The following is a 14605-nucleotide window of genomic DNA, read 5'->3' as shown; positions in this document are numbered from 1 at the left end:
TCTCTTGGCATTTTTTTCTCCAGCTTCACACCTGAAAGTATGTCAGAGTCCAATGTGCTACATCAAAGGCCCTCAAGCGCTTATAATATGTATGACCCGCCATCCTCCTCTTCCCATGAGAACTGTCCCTCCAGTTCAATTTTCATTGCATAAGTGGAGAAACTAAGCCAACCTACCTAAGGGTAGGTTAAAAGAGATGCCCAACATTACCATCAGACTCCATCACCCAGGGTTCTGGGATCCCACACTGACCTGACCCTTCCTCTCACTTTCTGCTATAGCCCTTTTCCACACTCAATAATATAAGAACTCTGGTCTTTGGTAAGTTTGCCATGTGCAAGGAACAATTCCCAGACCTCCTCAGGAATATTGCTATGGTGCATCTCTTATACCAGTAAAGCATAAACCTAATGACAAGTGGGGAACAGAGCTTCGTGGAAAGGTGGATTCTCAGAGGCTTGCTCACTCATGGGCTAGCTGAGTGAAAAAGACAAGTCAGCTGTTGTAATTCAGAAGGCAACTCGAATTCAGCAAAATTACAAATGACCATCAAGGGCTTGAGGGTTACCCTGGGAGACTCAAAGATTTGAATGTCAAATCTATAAAAACCAAGCCTATTCAGGCAGCTGCTGCCAGAAATTCAACTACTAGCACATCTGCTCCTTTGAAATGGCACTCATAATATGACGTACCAAGATAAACAAAGATATTTTTAAAATTTAAACTCAATTTTTAAAGGGACGCAGCTTTGTTTTTTAACTTTGAATTTAAACTTTAAAAAAAAATTATCCCTGTCTTCTGGTAATTTCAGTCTTTCTATGTACACGGGCATTTACATATAAGATACAAATATTAAAATACATATATAATAACTGTCTTTCAAAAAAAGATGTAGGTAACAGTTATCAATGAGACTAGGTCTGAATACGTAAAAACCAGTTAGCCCTTTCTGTACTTGACGCCAGCCTTTCACAAAAGGCCAGAGAGTGAGAAAGAGATAGGGAGAAATGGAGAAGTATGGTTATGTGTGTTTTAAGAATGCTGATAGGCTTCTGATTCTACAAGGTGTGAACATGTAATGACTATAGTCTTTAAATCCTTCTAAATTGTTCTGTAGAAGTACGGTGTATAGCTTGGCTTTCAACTATTAACCTCAATGTAGTTTCAGAATGCCCTGATAATCTTACACTAAACCACCAAAGGTGACAACTAAAAGTGATGCAGACTCACTTTGCATCAACCTATTGGTTCTCTGCGCTATTTAAAAAAAAAAAAAAAAAGGCTAAACTCACAGCAAATGATTAACGAAAAGACCACCTGCAGCATAACAAGCAGAGTATTCCTAAAGGCTCATATCCCCTCAGTAAAACTAATTGATGAATGGCTGCTCCGAAGACAGTTTAACAATCCAGATTTTCACTCCCATTGAGCTATTTTAACGGAACAAATTAAAAATTAAGAATTACAAATTGTTCCTAAAAGTGAAATAAACTAAAAGTTTAACATTTTTACAGGTGCAAAATGGAATGACTTGATAGTACCCAAAATATACCGACAAAAAATTTACTGAAAGTAATTAGTCTTCTACATAATGTAAAATAGAGAAAAACGTTACCAGCCTGATAAAACTTTCTTTCAAGTTCAAGGCTCACAACAAGAAAGCACCAATGCCTGCAAATATAAAACCTTACCTAGTTTTCATAAATACCCACAGGCTGTGATTCACCGGACAGGGTTTTGCAGGCTCCTTCTGAGGGAAGGCCATCCTGTCCTGCGTTCCTGTGACCACATTTTCCCCATCCAAGTTCAGTCATGAGCACTTGCTGTGAGTGTGAGTTTCCACGAAAGGCAGTCGCTGAGCACGGAAGCCTCTTCCGTCAGTGGCCCTAAGCTTGCCCTTTGTATGGGCCTCCGCATTCCTGTGGTACGTCAGAACTGCCCAGTGGAATGCAACTCCTCAGTATTGGAATGTAAACTTTTTCATGTCAGGCTACATCCAGAGAGGGGATACACAGCAATCAAACCGTGACTACACTGGTAGGCAATCCTAATTTACAAAATGATTGAAAATGTGATTCTCCGAGATATCAATTTTTCATATCTTCATTTCTAGGAAATGATAAGCAGTTACTAAAACCTAAAAAATGTCTGGCCTGATGCTCCTAAACCAAAACCAATTTATTTATTTAGGACTGACAAAAAATACTCACATGACACTGTCTTCAGATAGCAGAATAGCAATACACATTAAGAAAAAAAAAAAATCTAACAAGTAACTGCTGATGCAATCAATTCCATTCTCAAAAATCAGTAGACTCTACAGGAATACATTTAACAGAAGAGGACAGTGGCTTTAAAGACATCATAAAAATGCATTTAATCTTTTAAAAATATTTTGTCCTCACTCATTAGTTTAACAAGCAAAAAAAAAGTAACAGCTATTTAAAACAAAAACATACACACACCAAGTACACATAGAAGCTGTGTGTGTGAACAGGCTATTTCAGAACTATCTGGGAGAACTAAAGAGACGGTTTCTCTCAAGGCTCATTTAGAAGTATTCTAACAGTCATCACCCTGCACAGACGAAGAGAGGTTTGCTCCTCTACACAGCGAATCTCCACATTTTAACCCTCGCTTATAAAAACAGAGCACAGGAAAAAAAAAAATGACAAGCGAAGCCTCAGAGCTATGTTTTCCCCCCTCTGTTCATTCCTCAGTAGCCTGTGATCTAAGTAACTACAGAAGTACTAGCCATCTGATACTTGTGCTGCTAACATTTCAATCCCTTAAAACAAATCTAACCTGCGCTGGCTTCGGTATCTTTGAAGCAGCGGCAACAGTGCTTCCCCGCGGTAGAGGAGCTGGGGGTCTGCAGCCTCGAGCCCGCCCCATGGCCCCCGTGTTTTCTCCGGCTGAGTCCACGCGGCTGCAGCCTGCGCTCGGAGCCCGCATTCTTCCTGACGGCCAATTTCCTGCTTCGGTGACCCACCCACCCTCCGGGCTGCAGTTCTGAGTTATGCGTGTCGTGTCCTGCAGAGGGCACTGTTTCCGCATACCAGCCTCATGACCTCAGCGGCAGCCGGACAGACACTCTTTATCAATTTCTATTCACTATCCACTCTCCTAAGTCATCAATTTCTATTCACTATCCACTCTCCTAAGTCAAGGGCACGTCGGGGAATCTGCCATGTCTGCTCTCCTCCGAGCCTTCAAGGTCAAACGCTTAGGTGGGCTCGGCAATGCGATTTTGTTATTAAAATGTACCCGAGCTCTACTACACACACTGCTCTCCCGCCACCAGAGGGATGTTGAATTGTGCACCTGGCTGGAATGATTATCACGGAGAAGACGAGCATAAATTTGTATCAAAACAGCATGGGAAAAGTTGAAGGAGGCTGCTTTTGCCGTTATTTTTCCCTTCTAGAGAAGAAAGGCGGCTCTTACCTCAGCTGTACGGGGGTGAAGGGAGCAGGCAGTTTTTGTCTCTTGCCACAACCTAAGCAGCAAAGGACAGTAGTGGGACGCGGACTGCACTTTGGTGGTGTCCACGTCCTCGTGACCAGCTGCTGGGGGAACAGCTGAGCTAAACTGATGTGCTGCTATCGGTCTGCTCGGCGGCACAAACGGGCCTCTGCTGATCACGGTGTTCCGTACACAGATGGCAGCTCATCAGTCTGTATAAAAGTTATGGTCCATAACAGCTTTCCCATCAGCTTCTGGACACATGCCTTACCCAAAATGCCTCTGTTGAATCTTCCCCGTTTCACTGTGCAAAGCACACTGTGGATGAGTCGAAGAGGCGAGGAAGCTCAGCTCTGAGGTCTTATTTTAAAACAACCTGATTTTGGGACTTCCCTGGTGGCGCAGTGGTTAAGAATCCGCCTGCCAATGCAGGGGACACGGGTTCGAGCCCTGGTCCGGGAAGATCCCACATGCCGCGGAGCAACTAAGCCCGTGCACCACAACTACTGAGCCTATGAGCCACAACTACTGAGCCCGTGCGCCTAGAGACCGTGCTCCGCAACAAGAGAAGCCACCGCAGTGAGAAGCCCGCGCACCGCAATGAAGAGCAGCCCCCGCTCGCCGCAACTAGAGAAAGCCCGTGTGCAGCAACAAAGACCCAACGCAGCCATAAATAAATAAATAAATAAATAATAACTTTATATAAAAAATAATAATACAATAAAAGAAAGTAACTTGACTTTTGTAAAATTCATTAGAGGTAAAATAAACAATTACATGAAGAAATAACTGAACAGACCTACGTAACTTGTCAGTGAGAAAAATGGTAGATGAATTCAAGTGAATAGTTCAGATTCGTGCTAACCAGTAAAAACCTGAATTGATCTCAAGAATCAAACATTCAAATAATGGCAACAGAAACATCTGATATTCCGTAAAGGCTTATACGAATGGCATCCAAACCCAGCCACCAGCCTCCCCCAAGTCTGGTGTATGTCATAAAAGAAGCTGAAATCGCACACATGTCTTCATAAAATAGGACCTAAACAATCATTCAGGTCACTTGACTAATACTGCCTTCATAAAATTCTTGGAAGTTAAAAGAACACATTTCCAAGAAAGGAAAAGCATAAATTCACACATATGTGTGATTTCTTACAAAGATATCAAGTAATAAAATGTCAACTTATTGAATTCATCTGCATGGAATGTGGACCTTTTTCACAAACCATACTTATCTTGTTTTCCCTTGTTTTGTAAATAACTGTTCCTTCTAATTCTACCAACAGTAACCCTGGCAATATTGTTTAACCTGTTTCAGATCTGTTCTTATAGATTGAGGTAGTTAAAAACCTAGTAGGTATCATCAAAAAATATTTAGGAATATATTTAATGAAGGTTGTGTATGACCTGTACACTAAAAACTACAAAAGGGGATGTAACCCTACAAAGGAAAATAATAGAAGATCTAAATAAATTATGAGCTATACCACATTCATGGTTTGGAAGGCTCAATATTAAGATAGTAAACCTTCCCAAACTGATCTACAGATTCAATACAATTCCAGTCAAACCCTAACACTGACAAGCTGATTTCAGAATTTATATGGAAAAGCAAAGACATAGAAGAGCTAAATAATTCTGATAAAGAACAAAAGTGAGGGATTTATACTGCAGGATTTTTACTATAAAGCTACACAAATAAAGATAATGTGGTATTGGTATAAGAATTGACATGTATCAATAGATCAACAGAAGAAAAGAAAGAGTCCAGAAACAGACCTGAAACAAATTTGGTCTATTGATTTTTAATAAATGTGCCAAGGCAACTTAATGCATAAAAAATGTTCTTTTCAATAAATAGTTCTGGAACAGATGAATATCTGTATCGAGAAGCATAAGCCAAACCTCAACCCTTACTTACACCACACACACAAATTAAATCAAAATGGATCTCAGGCCTAAATGGAAGAGCTAAAACTATTAAATTTCTAGAAGAAAAACATGAGAAAACCTTTCTGACATCAAGTGAAGAAAAGATTTCTTAAACAGGACACCAAAAGTACAAACTATAAAAGAAAACAGTGACATAAATGGACTTCATTAAAGTAGAAAGTTTTTGCTTTTAAAAGACACAGTTAAGAAAAAGGCAAGCCACAGATTGGAAGAAAATTTTTGCTAAATATATCTAAAGAAGGAATTGTACCCAGAATACATAAAGAACACACTCAAAAATAAGACAGTCAATTCAATATTTTTTTAATGGGCAAAATCCAATTTTTAAAAAAAACTGTTTGAAATGGGTATAAACTAACGCTTCCAAGAAGATATGTGAATGGCCAATAAACACATAAAAAAATTCTCAACAACACTAGTCTTCAGAGAAACACATAATAAAACCACAGTGAGATGACCGTCACATACACGCTAGAGTGGCTAAAATTAAAAAGATGGACAATACCAAGTGCTGGAGAAGATGTGGAGCAACCAGAACTCTCAAAAACTGCTAGTGGGAAGGGCAAAATGTTCCAGCCACTACGCAAAACAGTGTGACAGCTCCTTATAAAGTTAAACATACATTTACCACATAACCCAGCAATTCCACTCCTAAGTATGTATTCAAGAAGTCATGAAAACATATGTCCACACAAACAGAAGCCACAAACTGGAAGCAACCCAAACCATCATTTTCAAACTATGTTTTGTAAAAATTAATACTACCTCACTTACAAAATTTAATAGGATTTATAATATCTGGCATCCCCTTTACATAAGAATTGGCAATATACTGCATGACTTGCTTCAAAATAGGACTGGAATGGGCAGTAAAGCAAAAGTTTAGTTGTCGAAGTCTGTCCCTATAGCCTTCTGACATGATAAGCATCTCTTTTTTGCCTCTGTATTCCCCCTATTTACCTGCCACTCCACCCTCCCCTCCCTTGCCCTCTCCTTCCCCCAAAGCTTTTCAGGTGACTCAACGCCCAGATCATGTCTTCATACTCCCTGCAGCTCCCCTGTCTGTCAAAGCACGAACCATAACCTGCCCTAAAATCAAAAATACTCATTTCACCTCTAACTTCCACCCACCTCAGCCCCTCTGGATTAGGCTGTAGCTGTCAAATGCATCACACTGCCAGACATGCAAGTTCAAAGCATCTTTTAGTTCATCCTCTCCCTTATCTATAATTTCAGTCACTAAATTCCATCATCAGTCCTCCTAAACTACTCTCACATCGAATTCTATTTCCATGAAAACACTGGTCAGGCCCTTGACCTTGGCCAACTAAGGCCACAGAGATGGGGTTCCTATCTCTAGCCCCAGCTTTACGGCATCTTCCAGGGTCCCCTCATTCACTCATCTTAAAACTCCAGGGCTTACACATTGGTTCCACAGTCATTAGTCCAGCTGCTCAGTTCAGATCTGACTGACCAACTGCTTGTAAGCTTTGAAAACAGGAGTATGAAGTCCAGCCCAGATTGTAGTGACTGAAAACCTCCAGAGCCTGGACCTCAGTGCTGTACCCATTCTAAGCCAGGTGAATCCAGTAACAGGCCCAGTTCGGTCAAACCTTTCATGTTATCTCCTAACCACCTTTATTGCCAAACGCAAGGACTCGAAACAAGGTTTTTTCTACTTTTTGTTCCACAAGCACATTCTTAGAAAAGTTAAAACATACTTCTCAGGCTTGAGAGGCTATGAGGCAGTTCTTCTCCATTTAGCTGAAGGACAATAATTACTCTGTACTCTGACATAAATAATCAAAACAAATCTCTGCTTTAGCCACAATGATGCTTCCATACACAAAATTAACTATATATATATATATAGTTATATATAAAATATAACTATATATACTATAAACTACATATAACTATATAAATTAACTATATACAAAATTAACATACAAAAGTTTACTTAATATATGTCAATATTACCTCAATTCTTTTTAAAGTTCACTTAAATAGGATAATGATTATAAAACCTTGAAGACCCTATTCATTCTCTGTTTCCAAAATTATGTATTAGTTAAAATCCAAGATGAGGTGACAAAGTGGTAAACTGAAATGGTCTCAAAATTCTGAATAAGAATTATTTTTATTATAGACTATATAAACTACCATGGCAGCAGAAAACCTCTGATATACATATATACATACTTATATACATTCTGGATATGATTTAGACTGATGAAAGAAGATAGTTTTCCTATTTGTAAAACTGAATTAAGTATGAACACTTAATGGTGGTTTTCTAACTGCACCCTAATGAACCAAAAAATAATAATAAAAATAAAATACAGGAAAGTGTTGGACAGATTTTGGCCATTGCCCTAATTTAAAAAATTATCTGAAAATGTTTAAGAAATAACAAAGTTATCTTAATGAAACTGACACACTAAGCAGTTTACAGCTATAAAATGTAAAGTGAGTCATCCGTAAAAGATAATGTAAAAATTATCCTTAAATGTCTGACTCAAAAAAAACTTTTAAAAGCAGAACTAAAAAAATCCAGTTATTTGATGTTTATGTAGATCTATATAACACATGAACATTCAATACCAGAAATTATATTTTATATTTAACTGCAAAAATATCCAACACCTATAAAGCCATAAATGTGTGGCAAAAATAAGAAATATCTAAGGAAATAAATTTTTTTAATATTTTGAACTTACAGTTCAATATTCTAATCAGTAGTAAACATTAAGTTGGTGGCTTTTAAACCCACATTATATTTAATTAAATTCTAACATAAAAAAGGCAGTGATATACACGTCTAAGCTATTATTTCACTTTACTTAAACTATTTAATTCTTGTAGTACTTTTAAAGAATTTTTAGTACATCTAAAAAATAAAGTGGGGTTCATAGTACAGAATAAATTCATTTTCTTTAACATTCAAATATATGACTGGTGGTGTCTATTATATATAACATGTACCTATATATTATATATGTAATTTTACAGTCAATGTAAAATAAAATAGAGGGTCCCTGAACTACGGTTAATTGGAAATTTTATTTTAATAGACATTCCAGTTTTACCAAGTATAATTTGCTTCTTCTATGAATCTCTCTCTTAGCGCCAGCCTTACTCTCGTCATTTTCTGTCAGTGTCCCCAATACTGAAAGTATATTTCTTTAAACAAAACCCAATTTAGTTGCTATGTATTTTAAGACACGTTGAATTCATACAGGTGAAACAGTAATTCACACACCCCTCCAAACCAACCCTTCCCCAAAATAAGTGTGCACACACAAGGGTTGGGAGTTCCTTTATGCTTAGCAGAAGACAAACAATTCCAACATTTTACAGAGAAAAACAATACTGTATTTCACTGACGCATGCATGTCAGACTTGAAAACCTTTATGAAATGTAATATTTACTTTTGCAAGAGAAATCCAAACATCACTGCAAATACGGACTTCTAGGATGAAATCACACACTCAGTTATACGAGGACCACAGATGACTAACTTCCTGACTGAAGACTTCAAGCATTAGGTGACCTGTGATACCGCATCATCTCTACACACAAACACATCAGAGATCTTCCTTTGAAGGCTACTTACTTTGTTAGGACACCACCAACGCCAGCAGTCCAAGGACCACGGAGGCCTGACTTACATGTACCGCTCACCTGCGAAGCTGTAGTTATAGCAACCAAATTCCCAACTGGACCCAGCCACCGAGCTCCCTCTCTGGAGAACAGTACCGCTCTGAGGATGGGGTATCACGTCAGAGTATGGTCTAAATGATGCTAAAGTCACGTTAGCTTTCCAAGGTGAAGACGCTGTGTACTGGGGCAGAAAGCATAGCTGATACCCAAAGGGGGAACGTTTTAGTATATCCCACTGTATCTTTTAACATATGTTACCCTATTCCTTTCATTTATACATCTACCTTATCGCAAATTTAACACAGCATGTATTTACATCAAGTGCAACTAAACTCTCCCTTCGATAGCATCAACTCTACTCAAACCAAGCTCACATTTGTTCCAAGATGTATTTGCCTTATTTGGAGCTCCTTCCCAGCGCTTCCTTAAAATCTTTAATATATATGTTTACCTTATGTGTGTGTGTGTGTGTGTCCTGGGAATACTTGGACTTGAGTCAACCTCAGGTAGAACAAGTGGAAGTTATAGATGATGTAAAACAGCTGAAGGAGCAAGGCAAAGGGCTGAGGAATAGACAGGTCTAGTAAAGAAAGGTAATTGACAAAATAAGAGAGCGTGAGGGAAACTAAAGAGGCTGCTGGCTGCCTGTTCCAATATCCATTCTCCTCTTTCTCCTTAGAAGGATATTTTTATGTTATTATTTTCAGGAGCATAATTCATATCGGAATAAAAGACTACATGCCTCAGGCTCCTGGGCGGCCAGAAGCGGCCATATGACCACACCTGGACAATGTGAATGTGAAGAGAAATGTTGTTTCAAGGATGGAAGTTAACTTTTTTGGTCGTCTGCCTTTCCCCTGCTTCTAGCTCCCACTGCAGACGTGATGGCTGGAGCTTGGCAGCCAGCTTGTGCCCTGAGTGGACGCTGAGTGGAAGCTATGAGCCGAGAAGAAGGATGGGGACCTAGGGCTGTCCTGGCCGTGGACCTTCAGGGTTCTCTTACGGGAGAGAAAAAGTAGCTCCTGCTATGCTTATGCAATTGTTTTATGCAACCAATATTAATAATTTCACTGTAATTAACACAGACGGCGAACGAACGATACCCAGTAAGATGCCGTCTGCCCTTTCCCCTCTCCCACGCCCTGCACGGATGACGCGGTGCCTCCCCCCCGTGCTCCCTGGACCCGTTCTTCCGACACACTGCAGCCCCGTTCCCTCCCAACTCTTCTCCTCTATACTAACCTGACTTCCAATAAACCATAGCTTATTACAAGTGATTTCTAAAAGGGATTAATTAGCTTAGCATAGTATTGCTAAGCTCCTTTTTAAAGTGATTTTTTTAAAGAGCACGTTAAAAATATAATCCTGAACCAGTACGAGTCAACGAATACTTACTGAATGCCTGCTCTGTGCTAGGCACCGGGGAAGCAAAGATGGACAATACAGCCCAGGCCTTTAAAGACTCTCACAGCTGAGAAAGCATGTGCTTTTCACAGGGGAGGAGGGGTGAGGTGGCCGTCCCAGCAGAGGGAGCGGCACGGCAACGTGGGCCTGAAGACGTCCTGAGCGGCCCTGCACATCTCGCTGCAGAGGCTGGGTTTTATCTGTTTGGTGGCTGAATGTCACTTAAGCTCCTTAAGCAAGGGATCAACAAGCACAAAGTCTGAGCTTTTAAACGATGATATGGCTTCATACGGAAGCAGTCCTGAGGGCAGGTGGGGAGGTGCTCTGACAGAGCAGGTGACAACTTAACAAACACCCTGGCGGTGGTGACCGAGGCAGGTGACTTGACAGGTACGGTCATTCCTAACTCTGAAGGGTTACTTGCTAAAAGAAAACAAAAAAAACAAAAAGCAATTGTCAGGAGAGAAAAGAGAGGCCAGAACTGAGACTCAAAGAAATTTCTAGAGTAGGTGACAAGCTGTCGATGAAGCCATCAGAGACAGAAGCAGCATTCCAGACACGTATCCTCAGTCCCAGGGCCTGGGCGCGCCCGTAAGCCCTGCTCCCCTGGCCCCGTTACTGCGCTCCTGGCAAAGCACAAAGCCAGCAGTACCCACACCTCCTGCTCCACGCCTGCCCCCAAACACCTGCTGGGGAGTGGGCAGGGCATAGATGACCACATGCCAGTGACCACTGGTAGTAAGTGGGCACTCAACACTCCCTCTGTGTCACCTCCTCCCTGTCTGTCAAAACCCCTCGGCGCCCACCACGGGGCTCCCACACCCACCCATGGATCTGTGGCTCTGATCGAGAGCACATAAAAGGGGGCGGCGCTCGCACTCTTTCCAAAGCCAACACCTGCCCCGTCGTGGGCTTCACCCACTCCCGCAGCAGCCCCCCTCCTTCCTGTACAAAGCCCTCTCTGCTGGGTCACTCCCATCCACCCACAAACACGCTCTGGCCTCTTCTGAAGAGACAAGTCCCCCTGGACCTCCAGCCACCGCCCCGCTTCCCCGCCCCTCTTTACGGTGAAATTTCTGGAAATGATGAAACTTCTCTTTCTCCAGTGCTCATCTGCACAACGAGCCCCACCACTTGACTGAGACGGGCTCACTCGGGCCACCTGTGACCTGCAGGTTGTTAAACCCAAGGTCACGTCTCCGGTCTCACCCTACCTATGCTCCGCGAAGCAGCAGACAAGCAGACCGCCCGTGCCCTTCTGCCCACACCACCACCGTCCCCTGGCTCTGGGGGCGCACAGCAGCACCTCCGTGTGTCAGCACCACCGTCCAGGCAGGCACGTGGAGGCTCGATTACACTCGCACGGCGGCCGAGTAACACAGAGGGAGACGCACATCAACACCAGCAGGGGAGCTACTCAGGACAGAGGTCAGGACAGAAGGGCGCCTTGGTACTAACTAAGCATCAAGCGCCCTCCAAGAGACAACGAGTAGCCGAGGGTGTAGCCGAGGGTGAGGTCTGATCCTGGAAATCAGCTCCGGTCACTTTGCTCACCACTACTGATCGCCCTTGTGGCAAACATTCCCCTAAGACATGAAGGTGCTAGGACACTATCCCTCCTAGGGATGAGGCGTAACAGATGAATATTTAGAAGAACAATACAGCCACCATTTACTCTTGATAACTCTCTGTTTAACTTAGTAGTTACTTAACCGATGAATATTTAGAAGAACAATACAGCCACCATTTACTCTTGATAACTCTCTGTTTAACTTAGTAGTTACTTAACCTAGGAAGTAGAATGCTTTGGTGATCTGATACAGGTATGTCAGCTTAACTGCTGCTGGGCTGGATGCGGAGGAAATAACTGTAGAAGATTGAGGGAAAACAGTCAAGTCCCAGAGGACCAGCTCTCACACTCTCTCTCACTCACACACACACACACACACACACACACACACACACACACCCCTTTATGCATGCAGGTGTATATTTTAATCCAATTATACATTCAGCTATATATATGTTTCCATGTGCAGATCAAATTGAACATTTTTAAGTTAAAAGTTAAAACAGAAGTGCATTTCTATGACTCTGTGCCTAACCAACTATTTCATTAACTGGTCAATCACAGGTCCAATCACCTGCTTCTGCAAAACACTGTGATAATGGACAATACAAAACAACGGCTGAGATAAGTAGTTCTTCTTAGCCCTTACTCTGCTGTTAACCCACTCGCTTTAGGTCACTCCAAGTAACCACTGAACAAAGTCTTACGGTTTCTCTTGGAAGTACGGGAGGGAAGGAGGGAGAGAGGATGCTTTCAAGAAATACGAGAAACTTCTAACAGAAAAGAAATATAAAGAAAACTCGAAAAGCTTATTAATACCTCCTTTAATCCTGTTATAAGTTACTGATATCTCCCCATGTGAGAAGGTATCTTTTATCTTTTTTATCTCCTCATTAAAACTCAACGAGGCAGTTTTCAGATGATTCAGTTGTTCTTTTGTCTTTCTGTTTTTCCCATCCCCTCTTCCATGACCACACTTTCCCTCTGAGCCTAATCTGTGCCGACATTGCTGGGATTGTGCCAACACCTGGAGGTAAACCTCACCTGTAATGGACAACTTCCAGAACTCTGATCCCCGCTTCTCTTCACACCTTTCGGATACGTGCCCAATAAGGGCGCCCTTCCATGACATAATTCACCTGCGAGTTGTTTTTAAAATGCCATCGTCCATCTCCGATAAGGCATCACATGACGTAACAAACTTGTGCCCTTTCCAAGAATATGATATTCTAATCCTATACAGCCCTTTACGTGGAATAAGGAATATTTAATTGTGCCTTCAGTCCCTACCACAGAGACACAGAATCATTCTCCCATTGTTTCACCTTCTTTCACTACTGAAAACAACTAGCAAGTTCTCAGAGCAATCAATTAATCTACCACGTAGCACTGGCAAGCAGAAAGGAGGCCTGCGATTTTTCATCTCAAGTAGCTCATTGTTTGTCACGTGAGTCAAAATGAGAATAGTATTTCAGCCTCTCAGAACTGATTCGTTAAACGTCTTGTTTCCCCACTTATCCTCGTCGTAGCTGCCAGCTCTAATTTAAAATGTGATTATCGAGAGTACCATGGCATAATTTTAATTTTTAAATTGTGCGTGTATTTGGTATCAGCGGCAGAGAAGCACTAACCGCAGGTGGACACAGCTGCCGCGGTGCAAATCGAGGCTGCACGCCCTTCTCCGACCTGGGCCAGCGTTATCGGAGACACCTGAGGGACCAGCGGCCCTGGGCCTTCCAGCCACGCGACGCAGGTTTGTAAACTGGACTCTCGTCAACGGCACCATCACTGATGCCTGGCAACTACTCCACGCCCGGAAGCGCACGTCTATTCCAGACAAACGGTCCTCCTCTCGCGGCCCTACTTGAGCTCCTGCCCATCTCTGCACCGGCGTCCTTGACTCCTACTTCTGTGCTGTCACTTTCCTGTGTGCAGATTTCCTTTCCAACCACTGCCCCACAGTCTCAACCGTCAACCCAACTCAAAATTCACTTCCTCAAGAGCCACCCTCGACTACCATCCACATACATTACGATACCCCGTCCTTGAGGGGATTTTGCCTTCGCTGTGGCCTTCGCTACACCGGTTCACACCGTACCGTTTAATGACCCCTGGGCGATTTTTTCATGTTGCACATACGACGGCCTCGTGTCCCCAGCCAGGTATTAAATGACCTGCCCGCAGGGAGGAGACCACCTTGCTTCCATGCAGACACCAGAACTCAGAGACCAAAGAGCAGGGCTTCCCGCAACTTTCAACCGAAGTTGGAAATAACACGGAAATATGCCTCAAAATTGGAACTCTACCAAACCTACTTCAGAATGAGATAGAATAACCCATAAACGCGAAAAGGGCCCATGAAACAACCCTACATTTTGATGGCATTTCCATGGTCAGCCATTCCCACGGACAGCACTTGGCCAGTTACAGAACTGATCTCTCACGCCACGTGTAGCGTACAGACTGCTTTGCCTACTAGGTCTGCCGCCTGACAACACCTGGTACCTAGACCCTAAGGCCCATGCATTGGAAGCTTCGCCCCTCTG

At 42.3% G+C, this 14605-nt stretch overlaps 1 protein-coding gene across 8 annotated transcripts in view; it reads right to left on the bottom strand.

Annotated features, from left to right (window-relative positions):
- Positions 1–14605, bottom strand: part of RAPGEF2 (Rap guanine nucleotide exchange factor 2) — a 248001-nt gene that overhangs the window by 125115 nt on the left and 108281 nt on the right. Inside the window, exons 1-2 of one of the 8 annotated variants that reach the window (XM_057547438.1) lie at positions 2806–2959; positions 1692–1990 (exon numbers count right to left, since the gene is read on the bottom strand). The exons of 6 other annotated variants lie outside the window; for them this stretch is intronic. In XM_057547438.1, the coding sequence (XP_057403421.1) occupies positions 1692–1765 (74 nt within the window). In that variant the 5' untranslated portion in view covers positions 1766–1990; positions 2806–2959. Of the gene's footprint in view, positions 1–1691; positions 1991–2805; positions 2962–14605 lie in introns of those variants that run through there. One more of the 8 variants, XM_057547440.1, reaches the window with a different exon arrangement.

The sequence above is a fragment of the Balaenoptera acutorostrata genome, chromosome 5 (genome assembly GCF_949987535.1).
Source record: "Balaenoptera acutorostrata chromosome 5, mBalAcu1.1, whole genome shotgun sequence".
Lineage (NCBI taxonomy): Eukaryota > Metazoa > Chordata > Mammalia > Artiodactyla > Balaenopteridae > Balaenoptera > Balaenoptera acutorostrata.
Note: the sequence above shows the minus strand (reverse complement) of the source record. Positions and strands in the feature narration are given on the sequence as shown.